Source organism: Rhea pennata, chromosome 20, assembly GCF_028389875.1.
Source record: "Rhea pennata isolate bPtePen1 chromosome 20, bPtePen1.pri, whole genome shotgun sequence".
In the NCBI taxonomy this organism is placed as follows: domain Eukaryota; kingdom Metazoa; phylum Chordata; class Aves; order Rheiformes; family Rheidae; genus Rhea; species Rhea pennata.
Window position 1 is genome coordinate 3789390 of NC_084682.1, and position 24966 is coordinate 3814355.

The window sequence follows — 24966 nt, forward strand, 5'->3', positions numbered from 1 at the left end:
TCTTGCACGAACATAGCCCGCACCTTCACTCGCCCCTTGAAGCTCTAAGGATTGTCCAAAGGCCTCTGTTTGCAGAACACTGTTAATAAGTCTAGTAACGTAATGAAACTTCACCTTTCCTCCTGTATTTATTAACTTAGATCGCTGCTCAAGCGGCATATAAATAAATAAAACTTAGTCTTTTTACTCTATTACTGCAGCACATGCGGTACTCAAAATGCTTAAAACGGGGCCACGTGTGCTGTAGTGTACAGACAGCGCAGCAGACCTCACTGCTGTTTTCCTGGTATCTTTCCTTATTTTGCAATCTCATGGTTATTTCCTCATACCTTTTTTTTTTTGCCTTGCCCAGAATTAACAACTTGGGGTACTCTTAACAGCACGGGAACACATGGGGAAAAAAACAGCAAAATCCCTTACAACGAACAAGAAAAAAATCAAAAGAAATATTAGCATTATGATCCGTCAAGACATATATGGCCCCAGGCAGGAGTAGGCGTTCTAGCTCCTGATCTCAGATGCAGTGCATCTGTCTTGCAGGTGGCTAGGATATCGCAAATGTATTAAGGAGGGGGGAAAATAAAAAGTCAAAGCAAATGGTGATGATTTGTAGGTCTTTGCAGAACTCAGACTACAGGTTTAGTGAAGAAAACGTGCTGGCTTCTGGAAAGCTGAGTTTCATGCTATTGCTCAAAGAACAAACAAACCCCTTTTCCATCTGGGCACATGATAAAGGGCCCAACACGAGAAGATTCGCAGGCATGCCATTTCCTACAACGATTGATCACAACCAGTAATTGTTTCATTCACCCATTCCCTTAGGAAAGAGGAAGGCATTAATCTCACTGCCCTTTGCGTTCTGTGTGCACAGAAAAGAGGGAGGCAGCAGTAAATCTTCAGTTAGGAACTGTGTGATCAAAACCTGCACAGCACCTGCAGGCATCACTGCTTGCTCCTGCTATTGCTGTTGACACCTACAGCGTCACCTGCACTAAGCCTCTTACAACAGCACAGGTAGCACTCAGCCTGAAGCCTCTTTGGATGATGACTCTTGGACACTTGAATTATGCCTCCTGAGGAAGGCTTGGCAAGCATACAGAACACACTTATCTTTTACATTTTAATAGGTACAATCACAGAGAGAGGTCCATAACATTCGTAGCGTAACCTGGAAGAGAATCCAAGCCTTAAGAGCTTATGGTCAGGCCCGCAGCCTGCACACTAGAGGTGGAATTTCTAACATTTTTACACCAAGTGCTAAGGCTTACCACATCAAACAGAAGCAAACGCCTACAGGAGAGGGCAGCCATTGAAGACAGCAGAATATTCCTGCCTATCCATTCTATGCAAGGCCAGTAAGGGTCAGTGGTGGCAGCAGGACCACAGTGGAGATCATGTGGAAAAAAAGTTCCAAGACACTTCAGCTAGATAAGAGAAAAGCATGTAAAGGAGATAACACTGCTGCACACAGCTCAGACATGAAAAATGGCACCAGGTTCTTCTAGTATTTCAGAAATTCTCTTGTATAAAATGTAAAAACATAAAAATGAACCAGAACAAGACAGACAAGCTCCACACTGAATCTCTTACTGTCACCTTAATAATCTTAAATGCTTACAATTTGTCTCCTTCTCAATGAAGAGGTAAGACAGTCATAGCTTTTTGCTTTGCTATACCTGACTAAAGATAAAGCTATGATTTCTTTATGCCTTCACGCGTTCTTTGTACAAATTAGGAATAGTCCATATATTAGCCACTAACCTCAAAAAACTCCCCCAGCCTAGTAGGCAGTAGCCTGCTGATGGACTGCAGGATGTAACCTGGCTAACAACTGGATTGACAGCTGTCTTTTTGCCAAGTGGGAAAAAAACACGCAATGCTTAGTCATTTCTGACAAAAATTGTGTATTGTTGACAGTAATGTGAAGATACATCTACAAAATACTTTACATACAAAGAAAGCTTCACCCAGAACCATCACTGTACACGGTACAGTACAACACACAGTAGGAATAATACTGTCTGCCACAGAAAATGCATGTGGCAAACATCTTTCTGATTTTAGGTCCCAGCAGTTCCATCATTAAAAGATGACTTCCCACAAATTTTCCTGAGTAAGCGTAAAAAGATGATATAACCACAACCATATACAGTAAAACAGATTAAAAAGTGACAGTTCCAATTCCTTAAAAAAAAAAAAAAAAGAAGAAGAAGAAGAAAGAAAATTTTATTGATAATGTCACCCAGACCACTGAGACCTTTCTAAGTCAATGAAGTGCCACAGAACTGGCATCACTGTAAGCATCATGTCTTCACCCACAGTTGAGGTCAGTAAATTGTTGCCTGTGACACACAGCAACAAAAACACCTTGGTAACTTTTCCTTGCTGAATACAGGAAGGAAGATCATGTTTGTACACACAGGCAGTTAAACTTACCACAGACCAGAAGTTCTCTCTCATTCCTGTAAGTCATTTTGCATTATGCAAACATATCCAGAACAGCAGCACCAAATGACCTTTCCTCACACTGGAGTAGAGCATCCATCAGTACTAACCCATTCCTTTCAGTGGGCCACTTAAACCCTGGGCTCTTTGCTGCTTTCTCTCAAGGTAGCGAGCTCGGGCATTCAGTATTGATACGTCATCATTCCTTCTCTCCATCTTCTTAGCAGAGTTATCTGTGACTCCTTCTGAGAGGTGAGAGGGGGAAGAGAGATAAATATACTTTTCTGTGCTCAACCCCTCCCCCCCCAAAATACAGCATTATAATTCCTCACATTTGTTAAATATCAAAAAAACCCAAACCTCAACATAAACTCAAGTGTTTTTCAAGCACCAGTCAGCCATTTTAATGGCTTTCAGAGAAGATGGACTGTACCACAGCAGGGAGGAAAAAAATAATTGTATCTTAACTCCCATGTCAATATTTGCAGTTGGGGTCATCCTGCCCCTAAACATATATCTTGCTATGCTTGCTTTACAACACAGACTCTGCATCTTGTGTTCTGTGTACTAGTTTCTTCTCCAAATCACATATCACAAACTCCAGTTTAGGCAGGAGAGGGAGAGCACTGGGAACAGGAAGAAAGTTTAGAATAAACAAGAAGGAGGGAGGATAACACACAGATATAGGAATCTAAAAAGTCAATACTCCAGATTAGACACCATTAGAAATGCACATTCCTTCTTACCCCCAACTGAGCTGAGACCTTGGGAATACTTCTCCCAGAAGGAGAGAGAAGCAGGAGATACTTTCAGTTTTATTAAAAAAAAAAAAAAAAAATCATTCAAAGACCATGAAAAAACAAAGTATTGTGTAAATGATACTGCAGCCTGTTTCTAAGGCTCTAGTGCTGGATTCTCTGATACGAGGACGGAGCTTTAATCAGCACTCACATTTGGAGGATTTGTAAGTATTTGCTCCCAGAGACAAAATAGGAGCTCAACTCACGGTGCAGCCTTTCCTTCCACTGGGCAATAACTAAGCCTTTGTCAGCTATTCAGCCACCTACATATTTTATTATTATTATTATTATTATATATTTTTTTAAGTAAGCTCACAGACACATAACATTTTTAAGGTCACTATTAGTCTCAAATTCATTTACAACTCTAGTGGAGTCAAAATAAAAAAGAGGGGCGAGAAGAGAGAGAACAAACCTCAGTTCATTGGATTTTAAATAAATAGATGAAGCTCCCCTACTTTATCCAGTAACAGAAATATCTTTTCCAGCAAATTTATGAACAATTCATATTTTTACCATTTCAAATGGTTGTTCTATACAATAATGCAGACGAGAGATTCTGGTTTGAGTACAAGAGTCTACAATATAACCAATGGCAGAGAAATTAAAGAGAATCTGCACTGCCACTGCCTGCACTGTATATTAAATATATGTTTTGTAACAGTCAGTCCAAGAGTAAAGAGGCCTTTTGAATACTTGGCTGCTTTCCTAAACCTGCTGACAGAAAAATTCAAAGAATGTCAAGTGACTACATCAGTTATTAGGCACCTTTTTTAAATTAAAAAAGACAATTTAAGCATATTGTAAACTCATTGTCAGAAAAATCACATCCACCAAAATGTGATACTTATCAGTTGCCTTTTTTTTTTTTTTAATATATATAGCTCTTACCATGTTTCTCTCTCTCTCAGGATGGTATTATCTTAGCAACTAGTAATTTCTACAGCTAGAGGAGAAATACCCTTCCCAAACCTAAAAAAAAACAGTTAAACTCAAAACTCTCGTCTTCACTGCTGGTTGAAGTTCTGCTCCTGTCAGCTAGAGCAAACCTGGAGGAAAACAGAGCATGACAAGAACTAGTATGCAACCACCACTGCATTTAGAGCCAAGGCAGGATAAGAGAGATCGCAGAGCTGTAGTAAGACATGAAAACTAGTGCTACACACAGCGCAAGGCAAGCACACCCACATTAACAGCTCCTATTACAAAATTATGCCATTCAGCGGCACAATATACACATGCATTTCCACAATCACCAATAGGACAACTAATTAGTATCTATGGGATGAGTAATGTGCCTACCAAATTGCCTTTTAAGGTCCTCTTTGCATTTCCACTTGGTTATTTCCTCTTCAGTTACTTCTTCCCGTGCCACGCTGCTCAATTCATATGCATCGATTTGATGCAATTTGGGCAACAAGTCTTTGACCCATTCATAGCGAATTGGACACACTGTCCGGACATAGATTTTGGATGTCACTGCGACATCATGGAAGATGATCCACTCAAGATGAGTCTCCTGGTTGTACAACTGAAAAAAAATAAGAGTACTTCAGAACTGATTGAAAATAATTTCTGTTACTAGACTACCATCAACTAGAGTATCCCAATGCTTCAGATGTAAGTGAGGTATACCCTGAATTTTCAGACAGGGAAAATGAGGCATAATGACTTGCTTAAAATTGCACAGGAAATCAGAAGAGAGACAGAGAGAGAGTTCAATCTATGCTGTACCTCTTTTGTAAGCCAAACATCATATTTGAAGAGGTAAGGCTCTTCCCCATGTTCAAAGAACCCTGTACTCTAGTGACAGTGCACCAGTGTTTCTCCTGGCCATAAGTTAATACAAATCAAACAGAAGATGAAGAGTTTACAGTGATCTACCTCTTATTTCTTTTGTAGATCCTTTGCTACTTTATTAATAGAACTCAGTAACTTACCGTAGATGAAGGATGGATATAGACCATGCTGCCATGTCCGTCCATTGTGCAGAATGTCCTGCCTGCAGATCTAAGAAATTTGTGATTTTTTTTATTTTTATATACACTGAAACATACTTTGCTGTGATTAGACAGCAACACAAACTAAGCAAATCATCATCAGCAGAGTAGACAATGCTCAAACATATAAGTAAGGCAAGATCATTCCAGAAATAAATGTAAAAAACAGATGAGGAATAAAATATATCCTTCTAATTTACAACAGTAGCCCTGTAGGTCTAACTACGCAATGATCCAAAGTGTTTGGGATTTTTGTCTTTTTGGTACCCATGATCACTCGACACCTTCAGTGCACTTTAGTATCTGTAACCGCTTATCAGCTTGCAAGTTAATTTCACAGATGGACAAGTTGCTTACATCATTGGCATTTTAGTTTTTCTAAGAACATAGTGAGAGTCAAAGGCAGAGAGGCCACCAGGCTTCCAACCAATGTACAAAGGCCGCCTTTACCTGCAGTAGCTACTTTCAGCAATAGTGCCGTCTAGCTATTCTGTTTCAATATGTAGCTAAAAAAAAAAAAAAATCAGGTTCTGCAAACTCCCTTACCTCCTCGCTACATTGATAAAATACCCTGCACACAAACATCTTCTTAGTATTTCAGTTCTGGAGCCTTCAAATTTTTCTTTAGGGAAGTCTGGCAACTACATAAAAAGGAGGGGAAAAAAAGGAAAAAAATTAGAGTCTTTGTTAAAGAAACACTCTCTCCATCCCAGACATTTTAAGCTTTGTGTTTTACACCTCACAGAAGACATGAGAAAAGGAAGAAAACCCTTCTTTCTGCTTGTTACCACCACTATACCTTTATTACTTACACAAGCTACAGCAAGGATGCTGTAATAAAAATCTAAGTGGATGAGTTTCTACTAGAGAAAGGCAACAGCTATCTGGAAAAGGCTCAGTATTCCAGCAGATGTCTTACATACAAGCTTACATAACTCAATTACATTTTAAAAGCATACTTTTCACCTGTTTCAGTTTACTGATTATTTCCCGAAGTTGTGTTTCCACACTAAAAGCAGATTTTAAAGCTCTCCAATGGATCCAGTGTTTCTGGCACCAAACTGAAGGAGACTTGCTGAGAACAGAAATACTGGTATTATAAAGAAGCTCTTTGTAAGCTGAAGGCAGAAAGTTGCCTCTATTATTTGTTACGATGGTACAAAGAAGGCAACCTACACGGCCAGATACTTTGTTAGTTACATAATAGGTGCCTTGATAGGAATTCTGTATCACACTAAGGAAGATATCTGCAGCTAGGTATGAGTACATGTACACATGTATATGTTACACGGTTAAACCACCAAGCTGCAAGTCATGAGCAACGTAAACCACTTACTTCAGGGAATCATTTTATACCTTGATTTGCACTGTTCAAAAATATTTAAGAGGGTTGCAAAGTCATTACATCCTCCCACTTGCGAAGAAAGTTCCTGGTGCCGAAGTTCTGCTTCCTTCTGTTTCTGAGGCTCACCTGAGGAAATAAGTTATAGTTCACTTTGTTAAAGTCCTTCTTATTTATCACTCTTACTTCATTTTCTGTTAGCATCTCTTCACAGCGCATTTGGTATCTTAGCTCTTTATTCATGTTATTTTTAGATTAATTTCTCCTCCACAGCTGCATTACACAGTGCATTTACACTTTTCCCTCCCCCTTCTATTGCTGCCAGACAAGAATATATAGATGCTATTAAATCTGTGATTAATCTCAGTCAGCACTAGAGATGGAACCGCTAATTCCAGTCTCTTAGAAAGAAAGGTTACTACAAATTGCTCCCTCACAATCAGAGTAGTCTAAAACAACAACATGAAAAAGATAAAGGAATAGCACCTTTAAACAAATAGTTCTCAGGGATCAAAGTTTTACCTTGAGAGAAAAAACAGGACTGTTGAAATCATCCCATCATAGCACCATTTAATCTGCTGAACTCAGCCTTTGTCCTATCACTCAAGAGCCATAGTAATGGAGGCTTAAAAAAATAATAATTAAAAAAAACTCTACAAAAACACATGCAATCTGAGTTTAGTGGGAATTCCCCTTCACCAAACGCTAAGCACATACTACACAAAGCAACATTCCCAATGTGTTATTTCAAGTTCTGAATATTCAAACAATTTCTTCCCCAGAACAACTTATTCTCCTTAGTGGAGGGGGATGTGACTGCAAAGACCAACGTATTGCATTGCTGCACTGCAGATGAAGTCAGAAGTTTGCAAGTATTACTAATAACACCACTGAAGTAAGGAGGTATGTTCATATACATATTGCACACAAGTGTCTTCAGGATGGGAGTCTCTGTGTTTGTATCCTAATATATGGGATTGTCCTAACATATGTGATGCTGCTGCAAAGTAACGTGCATGGGTGCAGTAGCTAGCTGAAGAGAGAGCGTGGGCATATTGCCAGATGGAGGATGGGAAAGCAAAAGCACATCTGTGGGAACGAGAAAGACCTCAGAGCAGAATTCAGGCTTTCAGTACTGACTATCAGCAGCGTCTTTAGCTGTTAAACTAACAGATAGAGTTAATAGACTACAGAGTTAACTGGACAAGAGCCAATGAGTGACCAGAAAGGACAAAGTTCTCCCACATGATTTTGCTGCATACAGTCTTTTCTCAGTTTAAGGGGGTGGGGGTGACTGAAGAGGAGGCGAACGTAAGAGACTGAGCTTGCCCCTAGTGAAAGACGCTTGCTTGAAACAACACAGAATTACATTTTCCATTCAGTCAGAAAAACATTGCAAACAGAGGCAGTGGCAGGTTGAGTTTCTCACAGTAACCAGACAGCTTTGCCTATTTAGTTAAAAAGAGTCACTGAACATAGAAACCATTCCAGAGGCAACCAGATTCCTTAGAATCAAATCTAATCAGCCCTTGTTATCTGTACATGGACCAAAAGCAAATGCCAACAGCAAGACATCTGCTGTGGTGAGTTCTGGGTTTCATATTTCCCCCCCCCCCCCTTAACAGTTTTTACCCTTATGACCTCTCAGCAATCCAATAGTCCACCCATGTGCAGCTTTGCAGCTCACAGCCTTGGGCCAGATACAACTCAATTCAGTACCATTTTGAAGTCTTTGAAATAGCTGCTGTCCAATGTTAGCGCTCAACATGTCCCTCTCTTCAAGAGCACAGAAAGCTGTAAGAGCGCATGGGAAAAGTGCCACCGTACACTTGTCCTAGCCTTATGTTCTTCCTGCATATGCACTATGAGGTATTCTGGGGGACAAGGCATTGCGCTTGGGGAAACTTTATTCATGCTGCAATATACTGCATAAGGCATTATTTCAAGGCAAACACTCAGGTCTCCCACCAGCACTGGGCCCAAATGTAGACGCTAGTGCACTCCCCAACAAGGGTTATTTTTCTCTCAGGTAAAGACTTGTAATACTGCTATTCAAAATACAGAATCAGTTACCACTTTATAACCTTGAGATACATTGATAAGACACTATGACCTCATCAAATATTAGTATAGAAAAATTTGAGATCACTGAGGAAAACACACACACACACACACGCACACAAAAGCTGCAGGAAGGATCCCCAGGTGAAGCAATGTGTGCTGCCTAACCACTGCCTGGGATGTCCCAGTCCAAAGTGAATTTCCCACCTGTCCAAGACTGCTTTGAGGTAAGAGACTTCCTACCTGGACGAATGAAGACATTTTCCACAGACAACATGGCTGCTATGGGAAGTAGCAGATTTTCACAGTCAAGAGAAGCAGCTTTTATGACGGCACAGGTCAGGTTAGGAGGGAGGGGAAATTGCACCAGAAATTCACCAAGTCTTGTCACGTGGCCTCTCCTTACCCCAGGAAAAAGATCCAAATATGATTCAACAAAACTACATTTAAAATATAAATCATAACTTGCAAACACAAAGTCAGCTATCGTATATGGATAGAAGGAAAGAAGCAATCCCCTCTGCGCTGTGCCAACACGCAGTTTGCGTAAGCACCCAGAAAGGCACCTGAAGCATGAAGCAAAAAAGTCCTTCCTCCAATTTGCTTATGCTGGCTTCACAGTAATGCCAGGTAGTGTATTAAGTATGTCAGATGCTTAAGATTAAGAGGGTTTTTGGCAAGAAGAATTTCTAGAAGTTTAGGACAAGATCTCTCTTCCTGTCTTGACTTGTTGGATGGGCCTCACAGCCAGTGTCTAAGCACTTTTGCCACAATGGCCCTGGGATCGGCTACCGAGAACTACAGCACAGAGCATTGAGGTAATCTGTCCAAGGTCACTCAGGAACACTAGGGCATGTGCAGAAATTAACCTGTATCTATCAAGGCCTAAGTCATGCTCTAACCCTAACTTCAGGGTATATTTAAAAGCCAGTAGTTAACTTCCCGGTCAAATTAAGAAACACATTTTACTGCTGGGGGAGTCCTTTAGTCCAAATGAACAACTCATTAACACCAATTCAGTTGGACCATTATACTCAAAGGGATGTAGTCACTACAAGAATTTATTTTTTACCTGTCAATAGCATCACACTGGTAAAGTTGCTTGAGAGCTTCTAAAATAAGCCTCTCTTCAGGGCAGTCCAAATAGGGAAATCTATTGGGGGAAAATAAAATAACAGTTAAAAAAGTTAATCTCACTGTTCAGACTCACTTTAATTTTGTTAGTTTCCCTATTTATTAAAGTATTCCTATAACCCTTCAGTAATACTTACAGACTAATAGGAGTACATATGTCTTGAGTATATGGGTGTACTACTACATGCACAGCCTTATGGTAAAGAATTATAATGACACATCCCAGCATGGCACGTGCAAAGTGAACTGCGTTTTCTGTCCCTGCATGATCCAAATATTAAACATCATACAGATGAAACATTTTGGATGTTTGAAATATTGATGTTTATACAACAATATTTTTAAGGAACCTTATTAACGAAGATCACAGTTGTTTGATTTTGAAGATAAGGAGTTTGTTTTGGCAGAACCTCAAAATTAACTTGAGCTCAAGATTCGACCCGGCTTTAGAGACTTTGAGAAGAACAGCAGAAAAGCTGACAAGCTGACTGTACGGAACTGTCATAGTTGGCCAAGGACCTAATCCTACCTCCCGCCAGCAGGCTGCTGTGCCTGTGCTGCCTTGCTGCTGAGGCTCAGGAGAAAAATGATAATCCCCCCACCACAGAGGTTACCTGATGACATCATGCACAGCAAGGCACTTCAAGGTCAGGATCACAGATGTCAGACTGGTTCTCTTGATCTCTGGGACAGTGTGATCAGGCATACATTGCTCCCAGAATTCTTTGCTGTATAGCCGATAGCTTTTTCCAGATGATGTCCTGCCAGCTCTGCCAGCTCGTTGCGTTGCTTCACTCCTGCCGAAAAGAAAATGGGGGGTTTACAAACCCCCCATTGATGGTTAACAAACAAACCTCCTTGATCCATTATTTTATTCAAACAAGCACACTGCAATTATGATAAATAATAGCAATTTTTGTGCTTGTACAGAAGATATCATGTAGCAGCTAAGAAATCCAGCTATATAAGAACTAACAGAATGAAAGAGTATTTTTGTGCAAGGGAAGATTTTTGAAGCTTCTCTCAGTCAGGCTGTTGTACTCAGCAAACAGAAAATGACATGCAAGTTACTGCTCAGACTACAGATAATACATTTTAATTCCTTCTTAATGCTCATAATTTCTTATAAGAAATTATACCTCCCCAAATACTTTTTATGTAGCAGAAAAGAAAATGGCTAAGTTTACAGAGCCTCAAAGGTCCATTCTCTCCCCAACCTTCTTTTTTTTTTTTTTTTTTTCTTTCAAAAGAGGACTGATACAGAGTCCTGTCAGATCAGCTCCCAGAAACAAGAAGCAAAAGACCTTTTTCAAACTTACTTTGAAATGGGAACCACTTCCAGGATGTCCAAGCCAACTCGGGGGTTATGATTCAACTGCTTCACAAATCCACTATCTACCACGTACCTGAAAAAGATGTAAACTCTATCAGAAAGGAGAATAAAGGCTCAAATAGCAGAGTAGCAACTGGCACGTGCATATGATCAGAGCAAGGAGAACATGCTTTCCATAGAATCACTGCAAGCAGGCAGTTGTACTTTGCTGGCCAGCTGCAGCCTTGTAATAATTCAGTTTACAGGATGTTGTGCATAACATTTCCTACACAAAAAGAAATTACAGTGATTTAATTGAGCTGGGATACAGGGCTTTAATTCGAAATTAGACTCCATGAGTAAGACTATGTAACAATATCTAGGCCTTTTATTCCCTACGCATATAAAAAGAAGGCAGCAGATAATTTATTGGGCAGGTATATTAGCAGTCAGATGAGTTTTTCCAAATTTAGTAGAACTTTCTGAACTTTCTCTGTTACAATTTTTAATAGGGATAGGAAATACCTGACTCCTTCAATCGTCAGAGATGTTGCAGCAATGTTTGTTGATACCACACACTTTCTAATGCCTGTAGGAGCTGGCAGAAATATTCTTTTCTGTTGATCTGAAATGACAGACAGGCTGTTCAACAACAGTTCGCTACGTTAAAATGCTCTAATGTCAAACCACATCTCTAACACTTGGCAAGCTTACTTAAACGCATAGTGAAATTAGTGTGAATGTAATTAAAAAAAGAATCACAGAACCTTTAAAAGCATTTTCTTTCTTAGAGATCAGCTATTACTTCAATGTATGTTAGGAATCACAGAATGTCCTTTTTATTGTTTCCCCCTTTCAAGGAAGATCTGAGGTCAAGAAAGGCCAATCCTCCTGGAGGTTTCCTAAATACAGAGCTAGGAAAACAAACAAGATGGCTGGTCTTAACAGAATCTTCACAAAGGATTCCAAGGGTTTTAACAATCACAGCAAGTGAAGATTAAACATGGAAAGATTCAAACAAAACCATCATATTTCCAGAAAATCTGGTTTTAACCTGTAGCATATGCAATTTCTATTAATTCATTTGACTTTCCAAGAAAAGAACATGAGAGGTGGACGTTCAACTATCCTCTGAAATTTTCTCTTTTAAAATACTATGCTTAAAGTGTTAAAAGCTTTATAAGGAAAATTCTTTTCTGTATATAAAAAGAGCCAATTCAAACAGCTCCCGAGAAACAACCAAGAAACAAACAAACAAACAAACAAAAAAAACTTAGCCAGCAGTCTAATGCCAACCAGTGTAAAGAAAGAAGCTACATTCTTCTTTTATGCAACTTTTCATTTCACTCTTTTGAGAGGATAAAAGCTGTGCATCCTCTCTGCAAATCATTGGGAATCTCCCCTTTCAGAAGCACTTCCAGACCAAAATTACTGCCCTGTTCTTATGAACACTTATTCAGTCTCCTGGCGTTTTATGTACTGCAACCATGCATTCAAACATCACACTCAAGATCATTTGAAAATACAGCATGTGTGTTCAATAAAGGTCACAGTCTTTGTTTTTCACTCTTCAAAACCAACCATGGTATTGCTGCCTAATAAAATAGTGACTCATTCTAATAATCTTCACTTTCTATGTTGGGTAACACTGTATTCTTTCTATCTTCTCTTGTAGGTCTATTCTCATCACTGAAAATCTACTTGCAGTATCTTATTTTTTAGTAAAGAAATAGCAACACATACAAATAATCAAAATAAATTAGGTCCAGTCCCTTTTAAAAACAGCTACAAAATAATTTGTTTGAAAATGGGCAATCACTACTGTATCTCACCATCCCATAACAATATAGAGCCAGAAATAGATACGATGTTTTCAGGACAACACATTAAAAATATGAAAATGAATCCCATTAACCATATGGAGTTGAGCTAACAGGCTCTGACAGAAGACTTATCAGTCTTCAGCTAGAAGGATAATGGCTCTAACAAGAGACCTCAGGGCAAATAAGGGGAGTTGGTTACGGCTAGAAACTCCCTAGCATAGTAGAAGAATTTCCCCAATGCGACCTGTGGAATGTGTCAGTTTTGCAAGATAGCTACCACTGCAAAATTCCTCTAAGAGTCAAAGCCCATTAATACCTCGTGTTTTTGTTGGCATGTCACTTTTCCCAATACTGGAAATTTCAGTACGCATACAGTGCCTGTATTAGAATCAAGAATCTCTTTTCAAGCGTGCAGCAAAATTTATCCAGGCCTTCCAGCCAAATAACTACATGCATTCCCCATGAAACATGATTGGCCACGCGTGATCTGAACTCTGTTTTTATGCATAAACAAAAAGACTGAGTTTTCAGTAACCCAGCATCACCTTCCTAAATTGGAGACCTTCATTCTATCCTGTGAAGCAATCTCTGCATTTCCAGTAGGATATGGATATTACCATGAGGTTTCTGGGCAAAAGAAGTGTGAAGTTTCCTTAGTTTAAGAACACTACAAACAAAGGAATGGAACAACGCTAGAGTATTGTAACAAACAGATTGACGAATACCTTTTTTTCCAGTCACATGGAAGCTATTTGAACAGGACAGTGTTTATAACAATTCCTACAGTAAACATTTACATGAACTAAGTTCCATTATATGCATCTTACCTGTGGACATTGATCCATACAATGGCAAGATAAGCAGGCCTTCAACAGAACAATCTTGTACTTCATAGCGGTAATCTATACATTCTGCTTTCTGGAAAAGTAAGTCACAAGTTCTCTCTATCTCAGCTTGACCTTAAAAAAAAAAAAAAAAAGAGCATTTAAGTAATATATTTAGCTATAACTCTACCTTCCTAGTTTGCAACATCTCCGAGTAAGATTGCTTTGTCAATACCACCAAGCCATCAGTACCAGTGCAAGAATAAATTGGTAGTTACGAGAGTTAGCTTCGAAGCTGATGTTTTGTCTTTCCTAGAGTGCTCTCACCAAGGCTTTTCAATAAACAATGATTGCACAGAAATATCATGTATCACTTTGGGTGCCTGACCCATGCACTGATATAGTTTTTGTAGTTAGAGAAATTCTGCCTTACTGAATAAATAAATTTAAAAAAGTGATATAGACAAGGCAAATATAGAAGAAATTTGGCACAAGAGGATAAGAACATACACACACAAACTTCTAAGTTAATATTTTTCACTTCTGATCTCATAGGCACCAATGTACTTAGCCACGCTCTGAAAGATACCACTTCACATAGGTTGTGTCTGTTTGTCTTCAATTTTCCCTTCTTTGCTTACTAGTGTTGGACAAATTAGGCCGTCATTGGAAAGACATCATTTTGCTGGTAATGCCATCCTTTGCCTGAAATAATTATCAGTTGTTGAACAAAAGAAAATCTCACCTGTCAGAAAAACCAAGATGTCCCCTCTGGGTTCATTTAAATGGATATCCAACGTCACTTTTATAGCCTGAAACAAGCAACAAACAAGTGAATAACAGCTGCAGTTGGAAACTCAATTCCTCTCCCTAAAACACACAGTACTAATTCTTTACCATATCCCACCGATATGCTAAGAACACAGTAATAGAGCAGTTGGATCTTGTGTTCTTTCACAGATGATAATCATGCCAAGAATAGACAGAACATAACACAGGAACAAAGGAAAAGAAGCCCTACCTCTGTAACATACGCAGAGCTTGCTGTATCCTTCGGGCCAAGCAGGTTGCAGAATATCTCCTTGACTGGATAATTTCTTCCTGGAATATGCAGCACTGAACAGTGTCCAAAGAACTCTGAGAGCTTGTCTACCTCCAGAGTAGCTGACATCACCACCAGTTTCATGTCCTGCTTCCTACCTGGTGGTTTCTTCTCTAGAAATAATTTCTTCAGCAAACCAAATAAAATGTCCTAACAGAAAACAGAAGCAACTTATAAAGGTATCTCATTTCTCCTGGAAGTGCATGATGATGTATGGGACTGATTTTATCGTACGAACTTAGCTAGCAATAGCAGAAAATTACAATTTCACTAAGCACTCAGACAGACATGCATACTTTATCCTGGTCTTCTCAAAAACACATTAATTGGTCTCTAGAATGTTTTATCAGCTCTTCTTGCAGCCTATAAACTGAATGTGCATAACTTAGAATTCTTTACTTTTCATTCTTACATTCTCATAGTCAAGCCCATTGCGAGCAGTTACATTACAGCTACTAAAAGTCACCATCTTTGTCCAGTGTACAGTACCTGAGTGTCTATACTTCTTTGTTGTACTGTTTATTATTATGACTTTAGCAAATTTTATACTGCTTTGCAGTGGTTTAAATAGCTGCTCCATTTTTAGTTACTTACACATAATGTAAATTGCATCACTTCCATCACTCTATGTTTGAGGATAGAACTGGGATTCAGGAAGAACTCTCTCACTTGCCTGATCGATAGAGCCTGCTTGCTTTCTTCGGTAGCATGGCTCACTAGTCAGGACTTTCTGGACATAGATTCCCTGCTACTGACAGGCTCTTGGCTTCACAGAGTTCAGCCTCTCCCACCCAATGTCTGTGACACAGAATAATGTAGTCTCTTGAGGGCTGGGTCACTTGAGTCTCACTCTGCTATAGAGGGGTCAGAGTGACATTTGATAGCTTTTGACACATAGTAGGTCATTCTAGATGCTTCCATAACCCCAAAGGGCATAATCTGTCTGTACAGGGTATACACACCCTATGAAATGTCCAACCATACAGTGAGATAGGTGTTCATTAAAAGAAAAAAAAGTATTACAGAAAGTTTGTGTTCACTGTGATAGCTTCAAACCTCTGGAAATTCTGGAAAAGCATCCAACGCCAAGTTTTAACCGTTTTGAAAAACAACAATACCTACAACAGTTCCAACAGTATTACAGGCAACATCTTAGTTTCAGAATATGCAGCATGCAATAAACTAAGCAGCAATTATTTGGTGTCAGGACAGCATAAAAATGAGGTACATTATGGAAAAAATCAGCCAAAGTCTTTGGGAATTGTGTAGAAGTGAAAGAAAGGTATAAACAGATTCAGTAAATGCAAAACAGTGACCCAAGAGAATAGCTATGTAGGATTATTATGAACAGTCATAAATTGCAAACTGCAGATACCTCTCAGTGAAATCTGAATATCCTTTCAAGCAGTGAGAGGCACAAGGAGCCAGGACTCCTGAGTGCTAGTCTTACTCTAGGAACTGACTCACTGTGGAAGACTTTAAGCAATCACTTAGACTGTTCTGTGCTCAGTTAAACCTTTTCTATCAGTAACTAAGGATGTGATTTTTAGTATGTAAACCTATTAGAGAACCTTAAATGGAAATCAGACTAGAAGGGACAAGTACTTCATCTTTATTACTTTTACCAATGAGTTATAATTTCTCCTTTAGCAACATCAAACAAGACTTGCATTCAGGAAGACAATACTCACTGTGCTGAGGCTCCGCTCGTGGGCTTCATCCAAAATGATGATACTGTACTTGCTGAGGAGAGGGTCTGCCAATATTTGTCTCAACAAGCAGCCATCAGTCATATACTTTATTGCAGTATCCTGAAAGGTTTAATTAGACATTCAGCTGTTGTCCAAGATATTTAATTCAAAATAAACATTTCTACATAGGTCGGATATTCACCTTACAAAAAGCGCTTAGCACAGAGCAAAATTAGAATGTACTTAATCTCCCGAGTAAATCAAGGGATATTCCAAAACAAAGTTTGGAATATCCCTGGGCTGAAGTACTCCTTTATACAGCAAGTAGCGTGCCTAATGTTCAGTGTCTGGGAAAAACTGAAATCTTAATGCTTGGAAAGTTTAAGAGCAGGATAAAAGCTCTCAGGCTACATGTATTTCATCCTCCCATTAGGAGAATGGCTGGAACAGACAGTTCTCAAGGCTCAGCCCATCTTCTGTTCCGACACACGCCAAGCCCCAGGAAAGGCAACCCAGCAGCATCTCCACAGGGCCCACAAATGAGATCACTTTGGAACCATGCTGTGGTCCACTGACACCAGCTCACGCCACCAAAACCATACGTGGGGAAACACGGCCCTTGGAGCCCTACCTCGGAGGTGCAGTCGTCGAAGCGGACCTGGTAGCCGACGATGCTCCCCAGCGAGCAGCCCATCTCCTCGGCCACTCGCCGCGCCACCGAGAGGGTGGCCACACGCCGCGGCTGGGTCACGCCAATGGCCCCGTGTTTGGCGAGCCCTACAGGGGAGACAGCGAGAACAGCGGTGCTGTATATGTAAATGCAGGTACGTAAAAACACTTTTTTTTTTTTTTTTTTTGAGTTTAAAAGGTTTAACCAACTGCTCTCTGTCTAACACACACACACAGCAGCACAGTCGCAAACCACAGCCTGAAGCCAAGCCCCCCCTGAGGAGGCAGGAGCAGTTACTTGCATCTGCTTGTGTTTTTCTGCCACATTTTGGGGCCAAGGCCCTGCAGCCGAGGGGGCTTTGGGGGAGGGGAGAGGGTCCCGCCTCCGCCCCCGGCCGTTACCTGCCTCGAAGAGGTACTTGGGGAGCTGCGTGCTTTTGCCGCTGCCCGTCTCGCCGGTGACGATGAGGAAGGGCCGGTCCCTGACAGCCTGCACCAGCGCTCGCCGGTACCGGGCGATGGGCAGGGCGGCGCCCTCCATGGCGGCGGCGGCCGCCCCCGGCCGAACCCCTCAGCGCCCAACGGCCGCCGCCGCGGCAGGTAACCGCCACCCCCCGCCCTTCCCCTTCCGCGCGCGCGCCCCACGTGACCCCGCGCGCGGCGGCGCCGGCGCGCGCGCGCGCACCGATGACACCCGCCGCCTGCGCAGACGTAATGACCGAAGGCGGGGCGTGGTGCCACGCCCCCTCGGGGAAAAGCCACGCCCCTCCAGAGGCCCCGCCCCCCATAGGCCCCGCCCCTCAGAGAAGCCCCGCCCCTCCAGAGGCCCCGCCCCTCAGAGAAGCCCCGCCCCTCCGGAGGCCCCGCCCCGCCCAGGCCCGGCCCGGCCCTCCCGGGGTGGGGAGCGGGAGCGCGCGGCGGTCGCGCGCCTGGCGGGTCCCGGTTTTTTTTGGGGGGGGGAAACACTGCGTAAGCGATCCGTGCCGGGCAGGACAGCGACACTACGGGGCGGGCAGGGGAGCGGGGGGGGGAACCGCTCAGCGGAATCGCCCCTCGGCCGGTTGCCACGCCGATACGGCCCGGGGCCTGAGGGTGGCAAGCTGGGCAAGGGTACCCGGTGCTACACCGGCTGGCTTACCGCCCTGAAACGTTTGCAGCAACCTGACCCCCAAAACCTAAAAGCCGGAAAGAGGCAGGCCTTCCCCAAGGCTGCACAAGCCGCCCCTCGGCTGCTGGCTGCCCTTCTGGGGCAGCTGCACCTTCCCTCCTTGGGTGAGGTGAAGCTATTTAGACACTCTGCAGCGTAAATCCTCCATTTCTGTTAGAGACCCTCTTGTAGCAATTACCTAAAATAACTGAAAAGCTCTCGTAGGAGCACACGGAGCACCTCCAGACCCCTGTAAGCAATACATAGCCCTGTCCGCCAGGAGTGTAACAGCGTGTGCCGAAACACTGCGCGCTGGTGCATCCCTTTCCGGAAGCGTATCGTATTTATCACCTCCTAATGCTATTTCATCATTAGTAACTCAATTAATGGCGATCATATAAACTGCTTTACTTCCTGCTGTAAACTTCAAACATACTATCATTACATTTTTTTGGTGTACATTCACTGATAATTCCTTACTGGTTTTCATATATGCATATATATGCACGACTGCACGTGCACATTCTACTTGCCTGTATTTAAATCCCGTACAGCTTTTGGCACACATGGGGTACATGAGGTTTTTCAATTTCTTTGTTTTCCTCCTAGCCAGGCAATAGCAGATTTGGTTTTAATCAAACTATTTGCAGCCTGGAACTTTGTCCCCTTGGAAAATAGTACCATTCATTTAAGGATTTCCCCTCTGTCTAATAAACAGTAATGAATCACACCCTGCAATTCCCTTGTGAGGTTATCTCAGTTTCACAGATGGGAAAAGAGAAGTAAATTAAGGGGGCTGCGCACATGGCAAATCAGAGGCAGAGCCGGAGGCGACCCCAGTAATCCTCGTACAATTCCCTGCTCTAACAACTCCAAAACGTTGCGTCCCAACCCGCGCAGCTGCGCTGCCGGAGGGTGCGTTGCTGAGGGTAGCAGAGCTCTCAGGCGAGCTCGGACAACCAAAATCTGCCCTTTTCCTAAGGTTTAGCTTTACGCATAATTGCAAATCCTGTGCGGTGACAGAGGCTGCAGCTCTGCCAGCTTCCTGTGCTGAATTATTCCTGAGGATATCTATTTCTTTCTGTGTAAGCAGAGGATACCTTTTCCCTCCCGATGAGCCCAGAAATAGCGGGACAGGGGGAATATTCCTGTTCCTAGCTGTACACTAAGGTTTTACTGGCCTTCCCAAAGGAGAAGGATGAATTCCCGGGGGAATCTCCTGTCCTTGCTCTGGCCAAAATGGTCCGTTCCATGATAAACGCAGCATCCCTCGACGGCTGTGAAGAAAGCCACATCTATTAATTACACCGAACGCATGAGGACAGACAAGTGCTTTGTGCCTGGACTCTCTAAGTACGGCCGCTTGCTACAAGAAAGATCCCGACGCTTTAAATTCACTACAGACGAACAGCGTAAACCAACGCGGCCAGAGGACCAGCAGGTTTTCTGTCAGGCAGTGTTTTTGTGGCACTGGCTGTGAGCCAGTTTTCTTTGCGTTTAGTGCTTCGGAAGACAGCAGTCTCCAGCCAGCACAGCCAGGTTACCCGTAACAGCGGTCACAGGCTGCTGCTAAAAAAGGCTGCGGAAAACACGGTCCCAGCAGCAAATCTGCACTTCTGCTGGTCTAGCTTGTCTTGTTAAGCAGGTAGTGAGGGTCAGCGAATGGCTCAATCCAAGCTGGGAATTGCTCTGCCAAAATAAAATATCCATATTGGTACGCTGGAAAAGTCCTTGCAGCATCAGTCTAGCCTAAAAGCACGTCTCAGCTGCAGTCCTGCGCGTGCCCACAGCTGCGGCAGGAGCCCCTCAGCTAGATCTTGCTTAGCTGCGGCAGGTACAAACGCCGAGGTGATGGTCGCACCAATTGCTCACCTGCTTGGACCCAGACCATGCACTGACGCCCGAGCCCTGCAAGCCTGGAGGTACCGTGGGCAGCTCTGCACACGGCCACGGTCACACACCCGACCTGCAGCGAATCGCTGCTGCACAACAGGTCTCTGCACCCCGCTTCTGCAAACATTTCTGCACAAACCTTATTGTGTTCGGCAGAAGAGACCTCGCTGCAAGCCTGGAGTGTTGCTCTTGAAAGCCTGTTTTCTTTTGTCTTTAAAATTGATCTACTCCAGGCCAGCAATTAATTTTTTTTTAATACACCACTTTCACACGTCTGCCTGCATCACCCTTTTTAAATTTAACTTTGCTGTCAGCACTGCAGCTGTTTTGGAGGCCACATGCGCCAGTGCTCGCTGCTCCTGCCAAGTGCACGTATGAGTAAAAAGGCCATGGGTCTGGGTGAGGATTAGGCTTTGACTCAGCTGTCTATATGCTCGCACATGCACGCACAACGTCCGTCAGTCAGTCCGCACACACGAGCTAGACAGGTGAGGAGCTGAATACTGGGAACAACTCAGGGACGCTCTCACAAAGCCACCACCAGAGATGTGCAGCCTCCGTGGTCTAGAAAAAAGCATTTACAACAAGCTTCCAAGAAGCCCTTGCACCAGTAAAATTATTTGTACAGATATATAAAGGCAGAACTGCCCAGGACCAGTCCCCTGGGAGACTGGCCCAGCTCGCTGGAGCTCCACCTTGAGTAGCTCACTAATTTGAGGCCTTTTGTACCTGCGTGACGAAAGCTGATGGCTATTTTAAGAGCTTCACAAGCTTGTGCTTCCGTTATAACCCATGGGAGGCTTCAAATCTATTTCTGTATATTAGACATCATTCCTCTTCCATCTTCCTTATCAAATGTGCAAAATAATCAATAATTTACTTAGGCTCTACCTTGCCATTAGAGTGCACCAGGGCTTTGATTTAAATTTATTTCCATTAGAGTAAAGTAAGTGGATATCATAAACTACCACGGAATTGTCTGTCTGTGCACGCGGCAGCACCTCCTACTACCCCAAGTAGTTTTGTTTCCCAACTATTAAACCTGCGACAAAACACTGCTCTTTTTTGCTACGATAAGAGTATAGCAGAGAGCAGCTGTCTGGTTTCACAGGCTCTGGTCTCACGGAGCAGGACCCCTGGCACGAGCCCTTCCCGGGGTGTAAGCCGTTAAGAAAAGCCAGACCTCTCGTTTTAGAGCCTGCAGATGGGATCTTGATGAAGGGGGGAGGCCACGTGCCCTTGTCCCCGTCCCACAGCCCTCGCCATCCCCTGCATCGCCCCGAGTACGGGCTCTCCTGCCACTTCCCTCGTAGCCTTGGCGCCAGGGAGCTGCGACTTGTAGGTTAATTAAGAAGAAAAGAGTTAGTTCTGTGAAATCTGCCTGCCTAATACAGGAATTTGCCTGGCCCTGGTTGCTCCTAATGCTAAAAAGCAACCAAAAAGCAACGGCTTTGTGACCTTCCAGACTAGAGGTGGCATTTTCCGATTTCCTCCTGTCCCTCTGTTTAACCCCTCGGTGGCATCGACTCGGTATCAGCAGCATCCAGCAACCCCGGCAGAGCGCGTGGCAGCTGCACGTATCCTGTTAATGACTTCAATTCTTCCACTAGCACTGGAGAAAACCAAAACAACCCCAAATCCCCAGCCCTGCGTAATTGTGGCCCTGTTATTCATGTTTCTTAAATTGTTCTCCTTCATGAATTTTAATGTGCAGCCCATTTTCTTTCCACTAATCCTACATTAGGCTGGAAGCCTTTCCAGGCTGAACATTTGCCCTCCTTCACTCTTTATTCCCTGCAGCATCTTAGCTGCCGTGCGCCAGGCTCCCGCCTCCCTCCACGTTGCCTTCAGCTCAGCCGCTCTGGCCGCCAGGCTCAGCCAAGACCGAAGCGGTTTCTTACCAGATACTCGCGTTTCGTGTGTCCGTGGTGAAAGGAACAGGCCCGTAGAGTAGACACCCTCTAAGCAGCAGCTCGCTTCCTTTCTCCACGATTCGCTTATCCCTTGGTGCTGGCTGCGCAGCGTCTGGGCTCACCCCTGTCTCTGAATCTCTGCCCCGGCGCTTTCGCAAATCTCTTCTTCCTTCCAAAGCACTCTCCGCAAGGGCTCAGTCGTGCCTGTTGTTCACTGCTAAGTTCAGTAATTAGTGTCCAGCTGAAGTGATTCTTCCAAGCAGGTACCTAGGGTTGATCTGAGAAGATGAAGAATCAGGGTTGTGTCTCATGGAGTGAGAGTTCATTGAAGAGTCAGACTGAAGCAAGATGCATTTCAAATGCTAAATTGCTATGAAGATCTCAAGTCCTACCCTACTGTGTGTCTCACAAAACCCTTATTAGATGAAAAGCAAATATTGTTCGGCTTTCAGCTATAAAGTTCTAAAAATATGGGAACCTTAATGTATCAAATCCAAAGTAAGGACCTTTCTGGTCTGCCTGCAAGTGTTCCCAATTGCCACCAACTTCACATCACTCACAGAAGCAGTGGTAATATTTCTATCCCTTTACATGCAAAGTAGGCATAGTTTTTTAGGAATGCTTCGGTCTGGTGCACTGCACTAGCATGACAGGCAGAAAGGAATCTGACTTAAAATCTGATTTGACTTGGACAACACTGACCTTATGAGAAGTGTGGAGTCCCAACCAGGCCTGCAAAGCCCATCTGCTTCCTATTGCTATAACGGGCAAGCTAACCCCCTAAATCAAAACAGCTCTGAGCTCTGAATCCAAATTTTGCAGCTTGAGCCCATTTCTAGCAGTGACAATTGCTAGCCCGGCACGGACTCACCTCTTAAACTGAGCACTGGGATTTACAGTACAACACGAAACGAAGGAGACGCATATTGCTAGTTGAGCAACAGCTAAAGTACGAACCTAGGAATATATTTAGAGACAGAGATTCATGGGATGCTGAATAAATTGACCCAACTTTGCATGAAATTGTTACTACAACACTTTTATTCTTTAATGGTGTTTTGAGGGTTAACTGATGTTTGAGAACCACTCAGATACTCCTCCTGAGGAACTAATAGAAACCTGGACTATCTTTGCATGTTAAGTTTTATATTAAGTTGCAGCTTTTGCTGCTTTTAAATCTCTCCTCCTGCAGAAGAACTGGAATTTGTCATCAAAAAGATCTAATCTGTAAAGCAAGCAGCTTTTTTGACTTCTATGAGAAATAAAAGTGAGTGTAATCAGAAAAAGCCTTGTCTCTGTCCTTTAATTAGAAAGAACCTAAAGGTGGTGAAGGCAATGGATTACCTTCTCTGAGTGGAATTTGGCAACCCGTTCCCATTAGGATGCAATAAACCCTTTAAATATATAATGATTTGAGTACAATGTAGATTTGAAAATAAAGTGTGGAGTTATGCAGGTCCTATTTTTTCCCATCTGTCCACATTTACATTAAGCACAAGGTTTAGATTCTTCCCTAGACTCCGGGTAAATTATTGAATTTTTAAATGATGTTCTGTTTATAGAATGGCAATTACTCAGTATTCTGCTTTTGTTTGGAGAAGAACTCCCCTCCACTCTCTCTAATGGCTTCTTCTGATCTCATCTGACACAGAGGATTTCCTGAGCATATTAAAAACATTATTCACTCTGCCTTTTTAGCTTGGCCAAAGATTTAATGACTTCAGCATAAGAGCTATACATTGTGTTGTATTAAAATGTATTTACTCACTGATGCCTGATCCTGTGCACTCGACTTCCAACATAAGCGTGTAGGAGCTAAGGCAGTCCTCAAATAATATTCCACGATCAGGTGAAACCATGAAAAGCCAAGGAGATATTCCAGCCTGCTGCTCATCTGTACTTTAATTTGAAAAGCACAGAAATATTATTTCCAACACCCTAGAGCAGAACGTCGTGGCCTTGAAAACGCAGCCTGCATCTGGGCTCCCGGGAATCGCATCTTTTTGCAGCCTGCAGGTCCAAGTTTAGTTTCTCCCCATGTTGCAGGGCAGCATCCTGCTCCTCTGGCACCGCCAGGACCACCCAGCCCCTGGCGTCTTTCCAGCTTCTTTGCCACCTGAATCTGTCACTCACTTGAGGATTTAAAACTTCTCTGTCATGGAGCAAACCCTGGGTAAATTGCTTTGCTGACAATAATTTGAAATCTCTTCTCTTTTCCCTTCCCTTGCACTTTCACACGTTTACTTGAGATGCAGCAGTGGATACACTCCAGCAAGTTGGTTCATAACATCTTAAAAATGGAATTGCCGATCGCTGGTCCCACTCCTGTCCGCGCGGTGCTTTCCACCGGCGCGGCTCGCCGCGTGCCGCGTGCCGGCGAGCGCGGGGTCGGGGGCATGCAGTCTGATTCCGCTTTATCTTCGGTTCAAAAGCATGACAAAAAAATTATTGTCATATTTTCCTCCTTTCTTCAGTGGCCGCCCACATGCACATGAGTCGAGGAATTTTTCACCAGGCTTTTTACAGCCTTTTTCCTTTGATCGCTTTGCACACCGATTACCGTCATTTGTTTCCGGCCCCTGCCGCCAGCGAGTGCTTTAGCTGCGATACAAAGTCAAAAGGCAGCTGCTTCTGTCCTGCACTTGATCAGCAAAGTGGTTCCCTGATTGCCTGCCATTTCTACCCCAATTTCTTACTGAAAGGGCAAATATAAACCACAGGCTGTGTGTAGGGATATTTGAAGTTTTCGGAAGAGCGAGGACATGGACAGCAGCAGGCTGAGCCCGGCTCGGGCTGCAGCCCGGGGTCCT

At 43.0% G+C, this 24966-nt stretch overlaps 1 protein-coding gene across 5 annotated transcripts; it reads right to left on the minus strand.

Moving 5' to 3' along the window:
- Positions 1-1121: 1121 nt before the first annotated feature.
- On the minus strand, positions 1122-17808 carry DHX40 (DEAH-box helicase 40). Of its 5 annotated transcripts, none has more exons than XR_009960433.1 (18): positions 17606-17808; positions 17166-17311; positions 16535-16654; positions 14763-14993; positions 14487-14553; positions 13745-13876; positions 11620-11719; positions 11102-11188; positions 10397-10579; positions 9721-9801; positions 8892-9049; positions 6602-6716; positions 6212-6320; positions 5792-5886; positions 5186-5255; positions 4548-4776; positions 2437-2690; positions 1122-1342 (listed from the first exon to the last, which is right to left on the minus strand). XR_009960433.1 is itself a non-coding variant. In XM_062592612.1 (17 exons), exons 1-17 carry the CDS (start codon positions 17742-17744, stop codon positions 2551-2553), a joined length of 2199 nt encoding a protein of 732 aa, XP_062448596.1. In that variant the 5' UTR covers positions 17745-17808; the 3' UTR covers positions 1431-2550. The 5 variants fall into 5 exon arrangements, 2 of the variants coding, with proteins under 2 accessions (XP_062448596.1, XP_062448595.1); XR_009960432.1 differs by having other exon boundaries at positions 1335-1424; XR_009960431.1 differs by lacking the exon at positions 1122-1342 and adding an exon at positions 1431-2342.
- Positions 17809-24966: the final 7158 nt, after the last annotated feature.

Bases quoted from the DNA above. Each gene is read 5' to 3' on its own strand.
- DHX40 (XM_062592611.1), bottom strand. From the start codon at position 17,744: ATGGAGGGCGCCGCCCTGCCCATCGCCCGGTACCGGCGAGCGCTGGTG. The intron at 14,994-16,534 runs GTGAGTATTGTC...GTTTTCTGTTAG, and splicing joins ACGAGCGGAGCCTCAGCACA to GACATTTTATTTGGTTTGCT. The intron at 6,321-6,601 runs GTATAAAATGAT...TTCTGTTCTCAG, and splicing joins TTTGAACAGTGCAAATCAAG to CAAGTCTCCTTCAGTTTGGT.